This window comes from Pristis pectinata, chromosome 9 (assembly GCF_009764475.1).
Source record: "Pristis pectinata isolate sPriPec2 chromosome 9, sPriPec2.1.pri, whole genome shotgun sequence".
NCBI classification, from domain to species: domain Eukaryota; kingdom Metazoa; phylum Chordata; class Chondrichthyes; order Rhinopristiformes; family Pristidae; genus Pristis; species Pristis pectinata.
In genome coordinates, this window is record NC_067413.1 from 63,297,479 (window position 1) to 63,319,905 (window position 22,427).

A 22,427-nucleotide genomic window follows, 5' to 3' on the forward strand; every position below is an offset into this window, starting at 1 on the left:
GAAGGCACAGGGCACAACAAAAGTGTAGGAAACTGCTATTTAAAGGAAAAACTTCAATTAAGCAGTGGGATTGATTAAGGAGAATACATTTCAAATGCAGGGTAGCTACATTCCCCAAAGAGGAAAATGTAGAAAAAAACAAACCAGAGTTCCTTCAATGACAAAGAAGATAGAAAATATGCCAAAGGCAAAAATCAAGATGCATGATACATTTCAGGCGAATTGTTCAAATGAGAACCAGGTTAAATACAATAAGTTGAGAGAAGTGAAGAGGGATATAAGGTTGGTAAATAGAGAATTTGAGGGTAAATAGTAAGTAGGTAAGAGGAAGAGTGGGTCATTTAGGGACAAAAAAAAGGTTATTAAAAGCACATGACAAGACTAGAATTCTGAATGAATACTTTATATTGGCACTCACTGAGGAAGAGACTACTGGTAGAAGTGGAAATGGTGGGGGCAGTGAGTTGGTGGGGGTGGAATTGATAGTCTGGAAATCATGGCATTAATCAGAGTGAATTTAAAAAAATGAAAATCAAAAAAATTGCAAATGCCAGGAATCTGGAATAAGAAAAGAAAATGGTGGAAACAATATGCAGGTCAGGAAACAAGAAAAAGAAAAAGAATTAAAGTTTCAGGTCAGAATTAGATGATAAAAGGTCTGAAATTTAGTAACAATGCCACCTGGCCTGTTAAGTGTTTCCAGCATGTTCTGTTTTTATTTCAGATAGAGTGGATAGTCTGGATGGCTTGCATTCTGGGTTGCTAATAGAAAATGGAAAGGAAGATGGAGAAAGGACTTGTCATAATATTTCAGTCTTCTTCAGATACAGGGAGATTGCAAAGGACTGGATAATGGCAAATATAATGCTCTTATTCAAGAAGGGGTGGGAGGATCTTCAAGTAACTACGGCCTGTTTAACAGTGGTGGCAGGTAAATTTTTAGAAACAATAATGAAAGAAAAAAATTAACAGAAACTTGGATAGATATGAGTTAATTTAGGAGATCCTGTGCAGAGTTGTAAAGGGACATTTGTATTTGACTAATCTAAACTAAGAATTGTAGAATAAGAGGATTTATAAAAACCTTAAGGACAGAAACAGTGACTCATGGTAAATGTTTTTCTTATCTGGATTAGAAGACAGTAGTGTTCCCCATGCTAGGACCTCTGTATTTTATATATACAGTACATATATATGTCTTGGGTATTGGAATACAGTAAAATTTCAAGATTTGCAAAGATATCAGACTTGGAGTTGTGGCAAACAGTTACTACAATACTAACTGACTGCAACAGCTCAAGATAGACTAACAGAATGGGTAAACACTTGCAGATGGTATTTACTGGTATTGGTATTGGTATTGGTTTATTATTGTCACTTGTACCGAGGTACAGTGAAAAACTTGTCTTACAAACCGATCTTACAGGTCAATTCATTACACAGTGCAGTTACATCAAGTTAGTACAGAGTGCATTGATGTAGTACAGGTAAAAAAAAACAATAACAGTACAGAGTAAAGTGTCACAGCTACAGAGAAAGTGCAGTGCAATAAGATGCAAGGTCACAACAAGGTAGATCGTGAGGTCATGAGGTCATAGGTCATAGTTCATCTCATTGTATAAGGGAACTGTTCAATAGTCTTATCACTGTGGGGTAGAAGCTGTCCTTAAGTCTGGTGGTACGTGCCCTCAGGCTCCTGTATCTTCTACCCGATGGAAGAGGAGAGAAGAGAGAATGTCCCGGGTGGGTGAGGTCTTTGATAATGCTGGCTGCTACACCAAGACAACAAGGGGTAAAGACAGAGTCCAAGGAGGGGAGACTGGTGTCCGTAATGCACTGGGCTGTGTCCACAATTCTCTGCAGCTTCTTACGGTCTTGGGCAGAGCAGTTGCCATACCAAGCCGTGATACATCCTGATAGGATGCTTCCTATGGTGCATGGTGAGAGTCAAAGGGGACAAACCAAATTTCTTTAGCCTCCTGAGGAAGTAGAGGAAGTAAAGGTAAGTGTAAGATGATGCATTTGCCTGAAGGAATTGGGTGAGGCAGTATAGATTAAATTTCAGAAATCTAAATAATGTGTAAGGGAACAGAGGAACCTGCAAGATTTATGTGCATAGATTTTTGAAGATACAGGACACATAGAGGGAGTAGTTAGCAAAGCATATAGGCTCTTGGGCTTCATAACTAGAGGTATTGAGTACAAAACCAGAAAGTTGTACTGAACCTTTATAAAGATTTGGTTAGACCATAAGTAAATTATTGCACCCAGTTCATACCATCACAGTTTTGGAAAGTTGTGGAAATCCTTGAGAAGTTAGAAAGGAGATTTACCAAAATGATTCCAGGGATGAGTCTTTTAAAGTTAGGTTGGAGAAGCTGGGGTTGATCTCCTTGGAGTAAAGGAGCTGGAGGGAAGATTTTGCAGAAGTGTAAAACATCATGACAGGTTCACATAAAGTAGGCAAAAAAATGCATTATGCTTCCATTAGCAAATGGTACAAGGACTCAATGGCTCAGATTTAAGGTCTTGGATAAAAGATGGAGGGGTGTGAGGAACAACTTTTTTGCACAGCGATTGGTGATGATTTGAAACTCACTGTATACAAGTGTGGAGGAAGTAATTTCTAAAGGAAATTGGGTAGAACTTGAAGGATATAAACTTCCAGTGGCTACAGAAATAGGGTAAGGGAGAAATGCTGACAGAATTCCTCTACAGAAAGCTAGCACAGACGCAATGGGCTGAATATTTTTTTCTGTGTCTGTGTCATTATGACTGAATGATTCCATAATGACTGAGTGTCATGCTGACAGCAAAACCACAGGCCAATAAAGGTGGTAGCTACATCAGCGAGTAGTGTACAACCAAGAGAAAATAGATTCATTCGGAGCCATCTGAAATCAGACTTCTCCCTCAGCTGAGCAAGAAACACACAGCACTAATGTAAATATATTCATACTTGGTTCCTTGTAATAAGAAACAACACAAAACTCCCTTCCAACTCTCCCTACATTTAGTGCTGCAGGACTGTACAAAGTCAGCCACAGTTGAGTCAATCAAATCGAGGAATAGTGCATAGAAGAATGTCATACAATTCATCACATCTGTCCCGAGTCTTTAATAGAGACAGCCAATTCATTCCATTCCCTTGGTCTTTCCCAATTGCCTTCTAGAATTTCTCTTCCAGTATTTATCCAATTTTTTTTTTGGAATCTTTCTATTGAATGTGCTTTCACTAACCTGTCAGGCAAAGCACAACAACTCACTGTGTTAAAATGTTTCCTCTTGGTGCCTCTGTTCTTTTACCAATCACCTTAAAACTCTTGTCCTTTGTTACAGATTTTTCTGCCACTGGGAACTGTATCTCCTGATTAGTTCCATCAAAACACATCAAAGTTTGGAGCACCTTTATTAAACCCCTCAATCTTCTCCACTCTAAAGAGCACAATACAAGCTTTTCCAGTCGCTATATTTAACTGAAGATTTTCATTCCTCCTACTATCCTAGTAAATCTCTTCCACATCCTGTATGAATTCTAGACATCATTCCTAAAATGTGGTGCTCAGAAATGAACCCAATACTCTCACTGGAATTAAACCATGTTTTATAAAGTTGTAGCATAACTTCCTTGCCTTTGACTTCTGTTTATTTATTACAAAAACTGAGAATCTATTTGTCATTTCAGTACCTCAAAAATTCTGGACAGAATGGCTGAGGACTGTCAGCTGCTGCACCTGATTTAAAATAGCACCATTTGGTTCATATCACTTGTTCACAGTCTTCTTACCAAAATGAACCACTTTACAATTTTCTACTTAGAATTTTATCTTTTGTTATTACTGTTGAGATGTGGGCATTAATGTCCAGGCAAGCATTTATTACCCATCCCTAATTACCCTGAGAAGGTGGCAATGAGGGCATTCTTGAATCAGTGCAGTCCTTCTGTGGAAGATACCCCACAATGTTGTTGGGTAAGGAGTCTCAGGATTTAGACCCAGCAAATAAGAAACTGTGATAATTTTCTAAATCAGGAAACTGTGTAACTTGGCAGGAAGCTCGGAAGTGCTTGTATTCCTCTGCACTGTCTCTTTTTGTCTTTCTTGGTGACAGAGCCTGCAGGTTTTGGAGATGCCATCAAAGAAGCCCTGGCAAGTTAGTACAGTGGCATTTGTGGAATGTACACCCAGTGGTCAAAATGAGGAAAAGAGGGATGAAAATGTTTAGTGTGATGGATAGGCTGCTAATCAAATTAGCCATGTGGTTCTGGGATTTGAAATAAAACCAGAAAATGCTTGTATGTTTTAAGCTGCAGAGAAGGAGAAGGGAAGGGACAGTGGGGAGGTGGGGGGGGGGGGGGGGTGGAAACGAAGAGAAAAAAAGTAAAGGCCTGTGAAAGGGTGCAGACTAGGAGAGGTTAAATGAGTTGAGTGATCATGATTGGCTGAAAGATGGTGGTAAAGGGAAGTAAATAACAAAAGTGAAGCTTGGAGAGGTGTAAAGTAGATGAGGCAAGAGATATGTGAAATTACCCGAAGAGGAAAGATATGAGATACAAGGCTGGAATTGCTGATCATCTGAAATTGTTGAAATCTATTGAGTCAGGAAAGTTGTAATGTGGCCAGTTGGAAGATGGGGTGCTGTTCCATGAGTGTACATTGAACATCGTTGGAAGAGTGTGGGACTAAAGAGGTCAGAGTGTGAGTGGGATAATTAACATGACAAACATCTGGAAACTGAAGGTCATTTGCTGACTGAATGGAACCGTTCTGCAAAATGGTCAATCCGATCACAATTTGTTTTCTTGAAAATGGAGGAGAGCATTTCCTGAGAGCCAAATGCAGCACACCAAATTAGATGAAATGCCATGTCAAAAGTGGCAGACATTGACCACCTCCAAAAGAAGAGAGTCTAATCAAGAACCCTTGGCATTCAATGACATTACCATTATCAAGTTCTCCACTGTCAATATCCCGGTGTCACTATTAACCAGAAACTCAACTAGATCAACCACATAAATACCATGAGACTATAAATCATACAGTAAGTGACATACCTCCTGACACCCAAAGCCTTTCCACAAGACACAAGTCAGGAGTGTAATGGAATACTCCCCACTTACATGGATGAGTGCAGGTCCAACAACACACAAGAATCTTGACATCATCTTTGACAAAGCAGCCCCACATGATTGCACCCCACCCAACGCTCTGAAGATTCATCTGTTCCATAACCTGAGGACTTGTGCCCTCATTGTGTACCATCAACAAAATGCAATGCAGTTACTCTCCAAGGCTACTCCAACTCCACTTCCTAAACCTACTACCTCTGCCACAAAAAAAGGACAGGCTCTTGGGAACACACCACCACCTGTGGGCTCCCCTCCAAATTCCCTTCCTGACTTGGAAATATACCACTACTTCACACTACTGGGACTAAATCCTGAAACTCCTTCCCCAGAGGCACTGCCAGAGGACCTTCGCCAGAATGACTGTAGTCACTCAAGAAGTTGATTGGCAATATTTGCTGGCCCTGCCAATGATGTCCAGTTCCCAAGAAATGAATAAATTTAGAAAAAGGAAGATAGGTAGGTACAAAATTGGCAATCAGAATGAAATGCAATGAGGTATGAAATAATGTGCTTGGGAAGGCAAAGAATTGATAAAGAGTCGGATACTAAGAAGTGTGGGTGAACAGAAGGATCCTGGAGTGCATTTCCGTGATTCCTGAATGTAGTCTGACAGATGGATAAAGTGGTTAATGAAACAATTGTAGCCTTGCCTTTATCAGCCAAGGCATAGAATGCAAATTACAGGGAGATCATACTGGAACTGCATGGACACTAGTTAGGTCCTTGCTACTGTGCAGTTCTGGTCATTGCACAACAGGTAGAATATGATAGCACTGGGGAGCATGTAGAGGAAATTTACGAGGACGTTGCATGGGCTGGAGGATTAGAGGAATGAGGAGAGCTTATTTTCTTTGAAACAAAAGACACTGAAGAGAGATTTAATTGTCAAAAGATCATTAGAGGCCTAGACAGAGAGAAGAGGAAATATATATTTTCCTCAGCACAACAGGCAAAGATATGTTGATTCATAGAAAGATTATAGGGGAGTTGAGATTATTTCACTCAATGAGTTACAGGAGGTCTGAAATTCACTGCCTGAAAGGGTGATGGAGGCAGAAACCTCTCAACATTTAAGTATACAGTTGAGCTCTTGAAACCCATTACCGATAAGTCTATGGAAATATAGATTTTAATCAGCATGAATACAATGAACCAAATGGACACACCTAACCTATGCCATAAATTTCTATAATTCCAGGTTTTGAATTCAATTTGGTTTGTTGAATATAGAACGTAGAGCATTACAGTACAGGAACAGACCCTTTGGCCCACCATGTGTGTGCCGACCATCATGTCAATCACATTTGCCTGTATATGGTATATATCCCTCTATCCTCATGCCTGTTCATGGCTAAATGCTTCTTAAAAGTTACTATTGTATTGCTTCCACCACTTTTCCTGGCAGCACGTTCCAGGCATCCACCACTCTCTGTGTAAAATAACTTGTCTTGTAAATATCCTTTAAACTTTTCCCCTCTAATGTCCTCAAATTTTAGACTCCCCTATACTGGGGAAAAAGACTCCTACTATCTATCCTATCGAAGCCTCTCATAATTTTATATAGTAGAGCTGGTCATTGATTTCAAGAAGTGGAGTGAAGTTCACACCCCTGTCTATATCAATGGTGCTGAGATGGAGATGGTTGAGAACTTCAAGTTCCTAGGTGTAAATATCACCAACAATTTGTCCTGGTCTAGCCACGTGGACACTATGGCCAAGAAAGTACACCAGCTCTTCTACTTCCTCAGAAGGGTAAGGAGATTCAGCATGCCCCCGATGACTCTCACTGATTTTTATAGATGCATCCTATCCAAATATATCACAGGTCAGTGTGGCAACTGTTCTGCCCAAGACTGCAAGAAACTGCAGAGATTTGTGAATGCAGCCAAGTCCATCATGCAAACCAGCCTCCCCTCCATTGACTCTGTCTACACTTCCGCTGTCTTTGGAAAGCAGCCAGCATAATCAAGGACCCCTCCCACCCCAGTCATTCTCTCTTCTCCCCCCTCCTATTGGGCAGAAGATACATAAACTTGAGAACATGTACCATCAGAGTCGAGGACAGCTTCTATTCTGCTGTTGTAAGTCTCGTGAACAAACCTCATATGCTAAAGATGAACTCTTGACCTCTCAATCTGCCTCATCATATTGCACTTTATTTGTCTACCTACACTGCATTTTCTCTTTAACTGTAACACTATATTCTGCATTCTACTTTTTATTTCCTTTTGTACCACCTCAGTGTACTTATCTATGGAATGATCTGTCTGGATGGCATTGCAAACAAAAGCTTTTCACTGTATCTTGGTACAATTACCAAATATCAATTACTTCTATCATGTCAGGCCTCTGACGCTCATACGTTTGTACCCAGAGTGATGTGCTTTTGAAATCAAAGCTGAGCCTTTGATGTTTGTACAACTTCAACCAAGTTCTATTATCACAATAGTCAGGTATAATCACCAAACAATCAGAATCAGCATTATATAAATTATGCTTTGCAAATTTATTGACACTTGTATTAACTTACTGAATATTATGGATAATTTATATATATTAACACATCATCTTTATAAAGCTTTGAAAATGTCATATAATTATTGCTAACACAATTCATTAATTAGGAGATAGAATGTCCCTATCAATCAAAGATCATTATAGGAAGGATGTGGAAGCATTGGAAAGGGTGCAGAGGAGATTTACCAGGATGCTGCCTGGTTTAGAGAGTATGCATTTTGAGGAGAGACTAAGGGAGCTAGGACTTTACTCTTTGGAGAGAAGGAGGATGAGAGGAGGCATGATAGAGGTATACAAAATATTAAGAAGAATAGACAGCCGGCGCCTCTTTCCCAGGGCACCAATGCTCAATACAAGAGAACATGGCTTTAAAGTAATGGGTGGGAAGTTCAAGGGAGATATCAGAGTAAGGTTTTTTACCCAGGGAGTGGTTGGGGCGTGGAATGCGCTGCCTGGGGAGGTGGTGGAGGCAGGTACATTGGTCAAATTCAAGAGATTGCTAGATAAGCATATGCAGGAATTTAAAATAGAGGGATATGTGGGAGGAAGGGGTTAGGTAGTCTTAGGTGAGGTTTAAAGGTTGGCGCAACATTATGGGCCGAAGGGCCTGTATTGCGCTGTATACCTGATTCTATGATTCTATGATCAACAACTAGTACATCATGAACACAATTTCAAGTAACTAAAAATGTTATATTAATTAGCTTTCTTGCCATTAATATTTTGAATAATACATTTTGCATGCTCTTTACTAATCTTTAATTGAGCCTTATCTTAGAAGTGGGAAATTACTAGAGAAATTCCTAAGGGATAGGATTTATGTACGTTTAGAAAGGCGGGGGCTGATTAGGGACAGTCAACATGACTTTGTGAGGGGGAAATCCTGTCTCATTAATTTGACTTGGTTTTTTTAAGGAGGTAACTAAGAAGGTAGACATTGTCTATATGGACTCAAGTAAGGCATTTGACAATATCTCACAAAGTAAGATGGTCCAAAAGGTTAGGGCACATGGGATCCAAGGTGAGATGACAAATTGGATCCAAAACTGGCTTGGCAATAGGAAGTAGAATGTGGTGGTGAAAGGATGTTTTTCTGATTGGAAGTCCATGACCAGTGGTGTACACAGGGATCAGTGCTGGGACCCTTGTTTATGATATATATTAATGTCTTGGATGTGAATATAGTAGGTATGATCAGTGAATTTGTAGATGACACAATAGTTGTTGATGTTGTGGATAGCCAGGAAGGCCGTCTAAGGCTACAGCAGGATATAGATCAGTTGGATGGAGCATTTGCAGATGGAGGTTAATCCCAACAAGTGCGAGGTGAGCCATTTTGGGAAGGCACATGGGGATGGGATATAACAATAAATGCTAGAACGCTAAGGAATGATGATGAACAGAGGGACCTTGAGGTTGAATGCCATAATTCCATGAAAGTGCCAACTCAGGTAGATAGAGCGGTGAAGAAGGCTGAGGCTGATAGTTATAAAACTGTAATTATAATAATAAAATTATAAGAAGCATAGATAGGATAGAAGTTTCAATCCCACCTTGGGAAAGCTGACACCACGAACTAACTACTACTTAATAAAAGGATGTAATTATTTACAATTGCTTTGCCAAATTAGTAAAATGATACTTTTCTGAGTGTTTACTTTTGTACTTCCTTTCCATCTTAATATTGCTATTATTTGAACCATAAAGTGTACTTCTAAAACAAGGCAGTTGCTATTAAGTTGCTCTGAAGGCAATATTCAAATATGTTGAAAAACTAGTCAGCTTTTTGTTTGGTGAATGTCAGTCGTCCTTTGTAACCCTTTTAAGCTGCCAGTGTAAAGCTTTACTGAGCCTATGGGACATCAGAAATTTCTGCTTCAGTGATGTATTAAATGGAGGTGTTGCCCTCAATCCATTGCTTGTATTATGAACCATCTGCTCCTGGAGTATGTTGGTTAATGTAGTAAAATATTGCAACAAATGACAAACAAGAATCCATGGATCTACCTTTATAACTTTTAGGAGTGTGCTGCACAATATTTTTGAAGAAAAGGCAAGAATAATGATCCAGAACACTTCTGAAAATCACCTGAGAGGTTCCCATTGCTGTTATTTTAACTATGCTCTGATGTTGAACTCCTCATGAAGTTCAGTGGCAGAGTCAATTATCTGGGAAGTCTGGACATTGTATGTGCACCAGGTTAAACCAGGCTGAACAGAGTAGAGTGCACAAAGCTGTCAGATTGGTTTAGAGTGAATGTATGCAAATACAAGAAGTGTAGGTGAGCTGCAGGCATAATTAGCCATGTGCAATTATAATGTTTTGGTAGTAATAGAGAACTGGATAAAAAAAAGGGCAAGAATTAGCTCTGAATATTCCCAGATAATAAGGTGTTTAGAAAAGAGAGGATAGGAAAGAAAGGAGGAGATCATTCCACTGCGAGAGAGAGAGAGAGAGAGAGAGAGAGAGAGAGAGAGAGAGAGAGAGAGAGAGAGAGAATACCCTGAAATATCAAGAACAGAATCTATCTGTTTAAAACTAAGAAACCAAAGAGGTGGGTTATACGACAGAGACTATTCTATGGTCTACCAAACACTGGGAAATATATTGAAGAGCAGATTTTCAGGTAGGTTGCAGATATGTGCGAAGGCCAATTTCATCTGTCTAAATATCGAGGATGTAGAAGAGGTTTACCAAAATGATTCTTAGGATGAGGGGTTTTAATCATGTAAATAGACTAGAGACGTTGAGTTTTTCTTCTTGGAATAGAAAAGGTTGTGAGGAGACCTCAAAAAAATCCTTAAAATTATGAAGGACAGAGTAGAGAGAGAAAAGCTATTCCCATTGCCAGAGGATTTGATGTACAGGTGTACAGAATGAAGGTGATTGGCAAAAATGCCAAAAGTGACATGAAAGAAAACATTTTTACACAGTGAGTAGTTAGGATCTGGAATGCAATGCCAGGGGCAGTGGTGGAAGCAGATTAAATTATACTATTCAAAAAGAAGCTCAATAAATATTTAAATGGAAAGAGTTTGCAGAGCTGTGAGGAGAGGGCTGGGAAGTGGGACAAGCAAAATTGTTCTTGCATAATGCTAGTACAGATGGAATGGGCTGAATAGCCTCCTTTGGTGCTGTAACCATCATGTGAGTCTCTGATTCTGAGATATTCCACTAAATTCATTCTTTAAAACACAAAATGTAGATTACTAGACATTGAAACCTACCTCAAAGTAATACAGAGCTGGAACCTGCTGACAGCAGTAAGCCACCCTCACATGTGCTGAGGTCCAGAAAATCTTTTGCACATCTCCCAGTGTTGTCTTCCTAGTAAGTAAGCCCTGGATACTGAATGGCAAAGCCCTATGCCACAACATGCTGTGACATTGGTCAGCCAGAATAAATCCCAGCCATGAAATGACCATAAATATTTTGACAGCTGGCAAACTTATCAAAGAATGTGAGTGGAGACACAAGAAAGACTGCAGATGCTGGAAATCTGGAGCAACACACAAAAATTGCTGGAGGAACTCAGCAGGTCAGGCAGCATCTATGGAGGGAAATGAACAGTCAACATTTCAGGCCAAGACTCTTCATCAGGACTGGAAAGAAAAAATGTGAGTGCTTCTAGAAGTCCCTAACATTCAGAAACATTCAAGGTTAACTTGCAGGTTGAGTTGGTAGTAAGGAAAGCAAATGCAATGTAGCATTCATTTTGAGATGACTAGAAAATAACAGCAAGGATGTACTGCTAAGGCTTCATAAGACATTGGTCAGACTACATTTGGAAAATTGTGAGCAATTTTGGACCCTGTATCTAAGGAGAAGGTCCAGAGGAGATTCACAAGAATGATCCCAGGAATGAAGTGTTTGATGGCTCTGGGCCTGTACTTGCTGGAGTTTAGAAGGGTGAAGGGGGGGATCTCATTGAAACCTACCAAATATTGAAATGCCTGGATAGAGTGGATATGGAGAAGTTGTTTCCATGAGTAGGAAAGTCTAGGATCTGAGGGCATAACCTCAGAATAAAGGGACATCCCTTTAGAATTGAGATAAGGAGGAATTTCTTCAGCTGGGGAGTCATGAATCTATGGATTCATTGCCACAGAGGGCTGTGGATGCCAAGTCATTGGGTGCATTTAAGGCAGAAATTGATAGGTTCTTGATTGGTAAGGGAATTAAGGGTCATGGAGAGAAAGCAGGAGAATGGGTTTGAGAAAAAAAATCAGCCATAATTGAATGGAGGAGCAGACTTGATGGGCAGAATGGCCTGATTCTGCTCCTATATCTTATGGTCTAAAAATCATTACAAACACAGTTTTGAAAATTAAAGTATTAAAATGTTTGGAGCCACCAAAACATATTTTTCAATTATTCAAAACAAATCAAGCAGTATGAAGTTTTAAAAATGTTAAATTACATTATACTTCCCCTTCTTCATTGCGACTGTTCTTCTTAATTCAAATGAATGGGCTTTTGCTGCTCACAGCCCAGATCAAATGTGGCAACGGTTCAGCAGGCAGCACTGGTGTAAGTGCCAGGAACTCAGCAACTTCAAAATCTGCCACTAGACACCATGTGGAGTCAAAAGTCAAAGCACAGCTAAGAAACCACAGGCAGAGCATGGTCAGCAAGTCTGGGACTTGCTGAAAGTGTTTATTGTCAGGTTTAGTTAATTCCTTAATTAAATATTAGTCAGAAATATACTGAACATTGATTATCAATATCAAATAGTCATGTTTTAAATTGCAATCTCAGGTAGGTCAAGATGGACATTCTTTCTTCCATGTCTGATTTCACCATATGTGAAATATAATGTAATCAAAATGATTTATAACATCACTTATTGTTCTCATTGTTCAATATTTCCAAATCTTTGTCTGCCAGTCCCAAGAAGCAACATATCTCATTTCTGTATGATATTTCACTAGGTTCCTCAAGATGAATGGAGTGGCTATTCACCACAAGGCAAAGAAGATGAAATTCCTTGTCGGCGAATGCGCAGTGGCAGTTACATTAAAGCAATGGGGGATGACGATAGTGGAGACTCAGACACCAGTCCCAAACCTTCTCCAAAGATTGCTGCACGACGAGAGAGCTATCTCAAGGCCACCCAACCATCCCTAACAGAGCTCAGCACACTCAAGTAAGTAACAGCGCTAGATTAAAATACCAAAGTTATTGGCATCCTTATCTTGTGATGTGGCAAGACTGGTACTTAGTGCTGATCCCTGCTCGCCCAGAGAAGGTACGGGTAACCCTCATGTTATGGAAGTGTTGCATTTCAAGAAAATGTCTGCTTCATGATTTTCTGTAATGTGAACCCTTTTGTCCCTTTGGATCCCATGTTATAATCGGGGCTGCATTCCTAAAAGATGTTCTTCTCTCATATTAGGCAGGCACAGTAGTGTAACGGTTAGTGTAACACTATTACAGTGCCAGCGACCCGGGTTCAATTCGGGCCACTGTAGTTTGTACATTCTCCCCGTGTCTGCGTGAGTTTCCTCTGGGTGCTCCGGTTTCCATAGAACCATACAGCACAAAACAGGCCCTTCGGCCCACCATGTTTCCTCTCACATTCTAAAGGCTTAGGAAGTTGTGGACATGCTATGTTGGCGCTGGAAGCATGGCGACACTTGTGGGCTGCCCCCAGAACACTACCCAAAATAAGATGCATTTCACTGTGTGTTTCAATGTACATGTGACTAATAAAGATATCTTATATTAAGCCATTTTATTGACAGTGACAAAGTGACCTACTGCCATGATTTAACAGCTGAGGCCAACATTCGGCTCAAGGGATGGATAAGGCTGATGCGGAGGAAACAACAAACTTTGTCAATTTTTATTTTTAGTCACTTAATACTGTGGGGCAATAAGATTTGGATGTGACATCACCACGTTGATTGGTTTGGCAGTCACAGCCAAGACCCTCCTTTGCCGCACCCTCTCCAGTCTGAGGACATGTGAACAGACGTCTCAGAGTGCAGTGCTGTCATGCTCTACATCTCGACACATTTACTCTGAGGTGCAAGGCTCAGGGATTAGGAAAGGGCTTAAGAAGAGTATCAGGGAAAGGGATGATGCTTGAGGACTGCGGTTCATGGGAGAAGGGTAGTGTAGAAAGAGTTCAGTGAGGTAATGGGTTAAAGTGTAGTGTCTTGGTGGAAATGGAGTAAATGCTATGGGAATACTTTAAGGAGCTGACCATGGTTTCTGCAGCTCCCCACAATGCAGCATATCAGAGTAACTGCCTCACAGGTGAAGAGCATGGCAGCATTGCACTCTGGGGCATCTGTTCACATGTCTTTCGACTGGAGAGAGTGTAGCGAAGGAGGGACTTGGCTGTGACTGCCAACCCAATCAACACTGTGACATTATATCCAGATCTTATTGCCCCACAGTATTGAGTACTAAAATAAAAACTGGTAATATTTATTGTTTCTTTCATGTTTTGTGGTTATTTATTTCTACCCCACATAAATTCCATAAGTGCAATGTAAGTTCCGTATCTCCAATTTTTGGGTAGTAATTTGTGAATTCTGTAAAGGCAAATTTCTGCAACCCAAACAGCCATAAGCCAGGGGTTGCCTGTAATTGTGGGCATTCTGTGGTGGTTTGCTACAATTAAGTGGCATGCCAGATCATACTAGAAGTACGTAAGAGTTAGCGATATTGACATGGGAATAAGCCACGTTGAAATGGCTTGTCAGTTCCATGCTTCTAAAAACTGAATGGAGCAAATATACATAAACAAACAAAACAGGGATGGGGATCACAATGTACAATTAAATTGTTCCAGTTATGTCCAATACAGTCATCTTGAAAACTTTGCACTGCATTTCATTTTGCATGATCACTGCATACTCATATTGAATACCATTTTGGAACTCTAATGTCACCTGTAGCTCCCCAAAAAACCACACTACCTAGATTTAAAGCATAAGTTAAACATGCTGAAACTTCACAAACTGATCATTTTGATTTCACTGTAACAAGCAAGGATAAAGATTTAGTGGGTAAGTCGATACCACATTACAGTGAGTACACTAAGACAGTGGTTTTCAACCTTTTTCATGCTGCGGCCCCCCAGAACATGTCCTTGTTAGATGGCGGACCCCCAAAGCCCACAAAATCAAACAATCGATAATTCATGCATACAACACTTAAATTACTGCACATAGGCCCTATTGAAATAGTGACTATTTCAATCACTGATAATTACCAGCGGTGTCTTTCAGTGTTCAGTCCAATGTGAAGGTTGTGCCTGTTTTGCACTGCAGAGTTTGTCCAAACATGGTGGTATGTGCAACTAACGTACACGTATGTCATCCTCAATATTCAGTCTTGATCTGTATTTGGTTTTCATGGCAGTGACTGCAGAAAATACTATTTCACACAAGTAAGTGGTTGCAAATGGTAACAGAACATTGTCGGCTTTGCTGGACAGCAGTGGATACTCCTGGGAACATGCTATCCAGAACGACAACAGTGACATTCGGTTGAACTGCAAGCGCAAAGTCCTGTCAGATGACAGTTCAGCCAATTCTTCTTGTTCACGTCCAGTTAAATCAGTAAGCATGCATTCAAACGGATTTTGAATCCAATCAAACATGCTCGTGTCATCGTCGCCGAAATACTCATGGAAATAATGTGACAGCTGTTGAATATGATTCAAAACAGTGCTCACAATGGCCTCTTGTCTTAGTCTCATTCACGGTCAGAAAGTCAGCCAGCAACGGAAACATATCATAGACGCCTTTCTCGCATCTTCCCTTCCAGATACGGAGTTTTTTCTGGAAGACATTGATCTTGTCATGCGTTTTCAGAACAGTTGAGCCAGGTCCTTGCAATGATAGATTTAAGCTGTTCAAAATGTTGAAAATATCTGCAAGATAAGCTAATCTGGCAACCCACGTCTCATCTGTCAAGAACTGTGCCAATGATCCGTTATGCTCATTTAGAAAAATGAGCAGTTCATCTCGCAATTCATATACACGCTGCACAACACAGCCTCGTGACAGCCATCTGACTTCTGTATGTAGCAACAAATGCTTATACTCGGCTTCCATTTCACAGCATATGTTTTCAGACAAACGATGATTGAGCGGCCTGGCTTTGATAAAGTTGACGATTTTAATGCACGTGGAAAACACATCCGCAATACTTTCATCCATATCCTTTGCAGCAAAAGCCTCACGGTGAGTCATGCAGTGGGTTGCTGCTACATGTGGAACTACTTCTTTCACTCTTGCGACTAGACCCAACTTCCATCCCGTCATTGCAACAGCACCATCCGTGCATACTCCAATACACTGTGTCCATGTCAATGCCGATTGTCCAAAAAAAGTGGCAAGCACACGGAAAAGTTCTTCACCGGTTGTACACCCTGGGAGCACCTTGCAAAACAAAAAGTCTTCCAAAGCTTCTCCTTCCCAGCAATATCGAACATAAACCAACAACTGTGCAGCACTGGCAACATCAGTACTTTCATCAAGCTGAATCGCAAGTCTGACTTGCTGAAGACATGCTATCAGCTGGTGCTGTATATCTTCTGCTATATCGCCAATTCTTCTGCTTACTGTGTTATCAGACAGTGGAATGGCTTTCAGTTTTTGACTGGATTCTTTTCCCAGTACAACTTCGCACATATCTACTGCTGCAGGCAGTATAAGCTCTTCTCCAATTGTGTGAGGCTTTCTGGAACGTGCTATTCGTAATGCTACCAAATATGATGTGCAAAGAGCCTTCTCATTTACAGTGGCGCAGGATGTCATTTTGCCTTTCTGCTTGAGGTACAGCTCCTTTTGCCGCTCAAAATATTCCTGCAGCTGACTGGCAATATCTGGATGCACTGTTGTTAAATGGTGCTTCAATTTCGCTGGTTTCATTGCATCGTTGGACAGTGTTTGCAAACACACAACACAGAGAGGTGGGTCCGCATTTGTCCCCACTGCAATGAAGCCATATGAAATGTATTCTGGATCATACTTGCATTGTTTTCTCTTTCGGTCACCCTTATCCCCTTCATCGTCAGAATCTTCCCGTTTCTGGTCAGCTTTTCTCTTCAGAAATTTCTCCATACTCAGCAATACACGCTAGACAGTTTAATTACTATTACTGATAAACAAAATTATCAAAACTAATCTAAAATTTACACGCTTGCGCACTTTTCGTTTAACAGTGACGTCACTGTGGCGTAAATGCACGGTAAGTAAGCAATATTATTAAGGCACACCAACAACGTCACTCAGTCTTGCTAACACTACAGTGCACAACAGAATAGTAGTGAGCAGTGAACACTACTGACTACTCTGACTACACAAATCAAATATTAAGTTTCAGCTTACCAGAAGGGAACACCGCCTAAGTCTCTAAGATTGTCGCCTATAACAGGTAGAATAGATATGGCCAATTTTCTGAATAGTGGAAACTGGAGCAAGCAAGTAAGCTACGTCTTTGTAACAGGTCGCTTTTCCATTTTTTTCTTGGCTTGCTCGCGGACCCCCTGGCAACCCACCGTGGGTCCGCGGACCACAGGTTGAAAACCTCTGCTCTAGGGTATTAGAAAATAAGTATAAGTTTAGGCCTCCTCCACACTAGAGAGTTGCTCAATTCACTTCATATTATTCTTATCAACTCATTTACTAACAAAGATTTTAGTTCATTTGTGTTTGAAATTTAGAAACCCACTGTTTTTTTTACTTTCTTCTCCGTTGTGTTAGACTGCTTAGCTTCTGCGTGGGAACATTATACATTATTATCATGCATAGAGAAGTAAACTATGGGAATAAATGTACATCATCTTAAAAACCTCCCCAAACGTAGGGCTGTTTAAAGGAATATCATTGTAAATGAACAGATTTTTTAAAGTGTGCTGGATTTATACAACAACATTTTGAAACCTGCTCTCCAATTGCTGCCCTGGATGCAGAATGGAACAATGAACCAGAGGTTGAATCTAAGATCAATATGCACCAGTCTCTAAGATGCGTGGTGGTCTTATACTAAGTTCATAACTCAGAAGCACCCAATATGAAAAGGATATGCTATCACTCAGTAAAAGATTGAATAAAAACTCTTCTTATCTGATTCTCATTCAGAATTCTCCACAAAACATTTGAACTAATCCTGGGCTTTTCTAGGATTGGGGGTTAGTGGAAGCAGAGAATCACATACTGGCTTGACAAAAGGCCATATGTTTTCTTTTCATAGGCTGCAACTTAGATAGTTTTACAAGATATAAAAAATAAGTAACCATTTTCAGTGCCTCATAAAAGTTCACTGCCATTTTCAGTCCATAGTTACAATACATAAAAGTTACTCATGTAATTCTCCAGTTACTGCATGCAATTCTGGGCACCTTATTAGAGAAAAGACTTCAAAGCCATTGAAGATATAGATTCACCAGGTGATACCAGGCATGGAAAGCCATAGCGATGAGGAAACCTGATATGGCCAATTAATTTGAAACTCACACGATAATGAGAGAAAGGTTCAGAAGGATTCCTTTGCATATGGAATTGTTAAAACATGGAATGCTTTGGCCCAGCCACAGGCTGAGACAGATAATAGAATCTATATTGGATATAAAGAAATAGGGTATATTGGATAAATATTTGAGCCCAAAGAGATACTGAGCTATCGCAAGAGTATGTGAAGTAAATTAGTTTTATACTGTTTGAATACGTTTGAATAATCACAAACATAATGGACCAGGTGATTTTCTTCTGTGTTGTAAACATCTGTACTTCTGGAATAATATGAATCCAGAGTCAGAGTGAAGAATATCGTAAAGGTTTGAGAGCTAGAAAAAATTAAGCATGTAGAGAAGAGGGATTTAAAGACTAGCAATTATTTTAAAAGTGCATTCTTAATAACTGAGGCCATTGGCAATGAATGAAAAAAATAAATCAAAGCAGGACATTTAAAATCTGCTAAAGCGGTAGCTGCAAATATTAAGCTGAAGTTAGAAACACAAGAGACTGCAGATGCTGAAATATGGAGCAACAAATAATCTCCTGTTGGAACTCAACAGGTCGAGCAGCATCTGTAGGAGGAAAGCAAGTGTTTCGGGTCGGAACCTGACAGGCTCCCGATTGCAGGGCTTTGATCCAAAACGTCGACAATTCCTTCGACAGATGCTGCTCAGCCCGCTGAGTTCCTCCAGCAGACTGTTTATTGCTTAAGCTGAAGTTAGTTCCTTGTAGAAAAACAAGGCTTATTTAGGTTTCAATACTGAGCTAGTGTTTGCTGACCAAGCAATGCAAACCATTAGACCAGAACACACTCTACCTATATAAATATACTTGTTTTAACTTTTTGTTTAATGCTTTTCATTATATAATTTTTGTCCAACCATTTTCCAAAGTCCTTGTTCATCATGTTTGTGGGCAGGTCCTCAACTTCTGTGACTGCAGCCCAATCACTGGTCGTGGCCCATTCCACCTTGTGGATCAACTGAAGCAGTGATCATGGCAGCACCTTAGGGAGCCACGCAAATGCAAAATATGGTCATGTAGTTAGTGTTGGATGCACAGGCCAGGTCAAGCTGGAGCCAGCCAAATATTATTGAATAAATTGCACCAATAACTTATTGCAAGGAAGAAATCATTTATGAAATACAAACTATTACAAATTATTGGCCAATAGCTTAGTGAAAACAGTGTCACATATTTAACATCCCTGACATTTTCATGAAGTTCCTGCATTTGTATATTAGTTTTCCATTAAACACGCCACAGAAAATTAAGTCAAGTGCTTAATTAATACTGTAATTAACACTGGCAGTACCTTTCAGAGCCTTAATAAAGGCTAATGACTCCTATTTTTTACTAAGAAAGTAAGCAACTATAATTGGGGAGACTCATTCCATCATATAGTTGCTTGAGATTCTAAACATATTACATTAATATTTTGTCTTTTCTCTTCTGCCTAACCAAATCTTTCACTGCTTCTTTTTATTTCTATTTCTGTAACATACATTAAACTCACTTAATTAATTCTCCTCTTTGTTTTTCCTCTTTATACTTCCTGACCCCGTAAACTCATTAATTATATATACATATTGTTTGCCCCATTATTCATCATGGTCTCAGGTGCCCTATTGCCTTCCAAATCTGTTACAACTTTGTGGATGAAAACATTTAGAACTTAAAATGCGGAAACAAATCTAACTAAATGCAGCACTACAAGATGTCCTGCTCCACCAAAGTCTTGCCCATTGGTTACATGTGTTTCCAGTTTATATATGCTAGAGTTTAGAAGAATGAGAGGAGACCTGATTAAAACATAAAATCTTGATGGGATTCGACAGATTAGATGCAGGGAAGATGTTACTAATGGTCGGGAAGTCCAGATCCAGGGGTCTTGGGTAGGACGTCCCAGAGTGGAAGATTGTTCATTATTATGAGCAACCTAGAATCTAGATTGTTTATAATCTAGGGGATTAAATGAACAGTCACTTAGGATTCTCAGAGCAATGGGAGTAGTCACAACCTTTGATTGTAATCAATTCAGAGGAAGAATCCATAATTTGTTTGAATGGTATAATAGACCTATTTCAGGACCATGTCTATTCAATTACAAAAATCTACAGCAAGAGTGGAGAGTGAAAGACAAAGGAAAGGATGCTTTAATGATCTAATTTCAACTGAGCCTGGCACAGACAATACCGCTGCAGAATGTGGTAACTTTTGGGAAAGATCTCAGAGTCTACAACGATTTGCTGTGTACAGAATTACTGAATGGTTTGAATCAATTGTTGGTAGAATTGGATGTGTTAAATCAACATTGCATTGCAACATGGAGACCATTCAAAAGCTCCAAAGATCTTCGGAGAAATATGAAGCCGATAGAGTGTAGCTGGAGTGTGATGACTAAGTTTGTGAGCAATGGAGAGAAGCAAGAGAGGGAAAGTCAAAAATTTCTTTGTGACTTCAAAAGGGACAACAGGAAAAAGGAAAGTCCATTGTGAAATCTGAATGCAAGACAGTATAAATGGAGAGGTACAAAGATAGAGAGGGAACAGCCAGAGTAGAAACTGTGGTGTCTCAGTTCATGCTGTCAAGTAATGTAGCAAATAGTTGTACAATTATATCGATTATAGCTCATGCATTATTAACTTGTGTTAAAATAATGTATGAGTCATAGATAGGGTGAGTGCACACAGTTTTTTTTCCCAGGGCTGGGGTATCGAAAACTAGAAGGCATAGGTTTAAGCTGAGAGGGGAGGGATTTAATCGGAACCTGAGGGGCAACTTTTTCACTCTAGGTTTAATGTTAATAGTTGGTGTTTTGGCAGTATGTGATGCAATATATTCATATTCCAGTTACAGAGACAATTATAATAAATGACAGTTGAGCTACTGGATATGAGATTAGTTGTGTAGGAAGCCTATCTGGCGAAGTGATCATTGAAATTATTAATACCTGAAGTGCATACTTTAGGAGCTTCTATGATTGACATCTTTGCCTTAGAATCTAGCTTGCTGGCCTACAGTGAAATAGACACATGCACAGCAAGTGTTGGCAGACAACTAACTTACCACTGCTGCAAGTCCATGACTTTCAAAGAAAGTTCCTATGTTTATGTCTTAGAAGGTATATTATTTGTAGTTATTGCCAACCTGCATTATGAAGGCCTTCTGGGGATATAATTCACCACCATACACATAAAACAAATAGGGCTCTGGTACTGTCTCCATCCCTTCCATCCTTTGCTGCATATTGTTGTGGTCTGAATGGTTCAGACTGTCTCTCCTCTCAGTCCCTACATGGTATTTGTTGTTGCAATGGTGGACACAGTGCCCAAGTGATTGCAACAAAAACAGAATGTAAAGCTAACCTTTCTTGGTCATGTTCTTGAATCAGGTTATGGACCTTCAATAGTGGCCTCCTCGATTCTAGTGGGTGGTTTTGCAATGTTACTACAAACTCATTCCCAAGAGATATTACAATGGTAACAAATCCAGTTCCAATCAGTGTCTTTCAAAACAGTAATGCATTGTATATTGAGGACGTGTGGCTGAAGAGAATTCAAAAAGTTAAGCTTAAAACTCAGCAGATAATGCTACCCACCAATCAAGCAGTCTCGCTTCACTCAACTAAACAGTTCATGGAGTCATCACCAAAAGTCTGTTCTCTCAGTGGGTTCATGTTAAGTAGTTGTCAGCCACTATTTGCTCACTTCCAAGAACATTGCCGCCCAACAATCCCAATCCATGCTTAGGTAGATGATGAAAATTAGTGCCACTCATCCTCAGGACTTCACAAAAGTCATTTTCTATGGCTTTTGAATTTCTATTAGTCACAACATTCTTGTTAACATAACATTCCTTCATTAAATTTGCAGATATTATATCCTGTGGAACCTGCTTAAGGTAATTGCTGTCCAGCTCCAAGAATTTCATTTTGAAGACCTTGATGTACTATATCAGGGATGATATGAAAACTTACAGATCCCAAACTATCTCCAAAGCCTTGACTGCTGCTAGGGAGAGAGAAGGATTGTGGTTCTAGTTTTCTTTCACCTGCTTGTAGCTGGCTATCCTTTCTCTCCTGAGCCTTCTATCCTGGCGTTTCCTTATAGATGTGTTTGCAAAAAATCCTCACACACCAATAATAGTTCATCTGCCACATTGATTATTCCATCGAGCGGGTGTTGGCAATGGGCTGGGGTTTGCACTCTGTGGAAGGTTGGTGCTCCATGGAATGGGGTGACCAACAATTCATCTTGCTATTTAGTTCCAAGTGAGATCATGGTATCCTCATTTGCCCAGT

At 39.9% G+C, this 22,427-nt stretch overlaps 1 protein-coding gene across 4 annotated transcripts in view; it reads left to right on the forward strand.

Annotated features, from left to right (window-relative positions):
- The window catches only part of dlgap1a (discs, large (Drosophila) homolog-associated protein 1a), a 161,405-nt gene that overhangs the window by 10,599 nt on the left and 128,379 nt on the right, over positions 1-22,427 (forward strand). For all 4 annotated transcript variants that reach the window (XM_052022957.1, XM_052022955.1, XM_052022958.1 and 1 more), the window contains exon 2: positions 12,578-12,792. In XM_052022957.1, the coding sequence (XP_051878917.1) occupies positions 12,578-12,792 (215 nt within the window). The remainder of the gene's footprint in view (positions 1-12,577; positions 12,793-22,427) is intronic.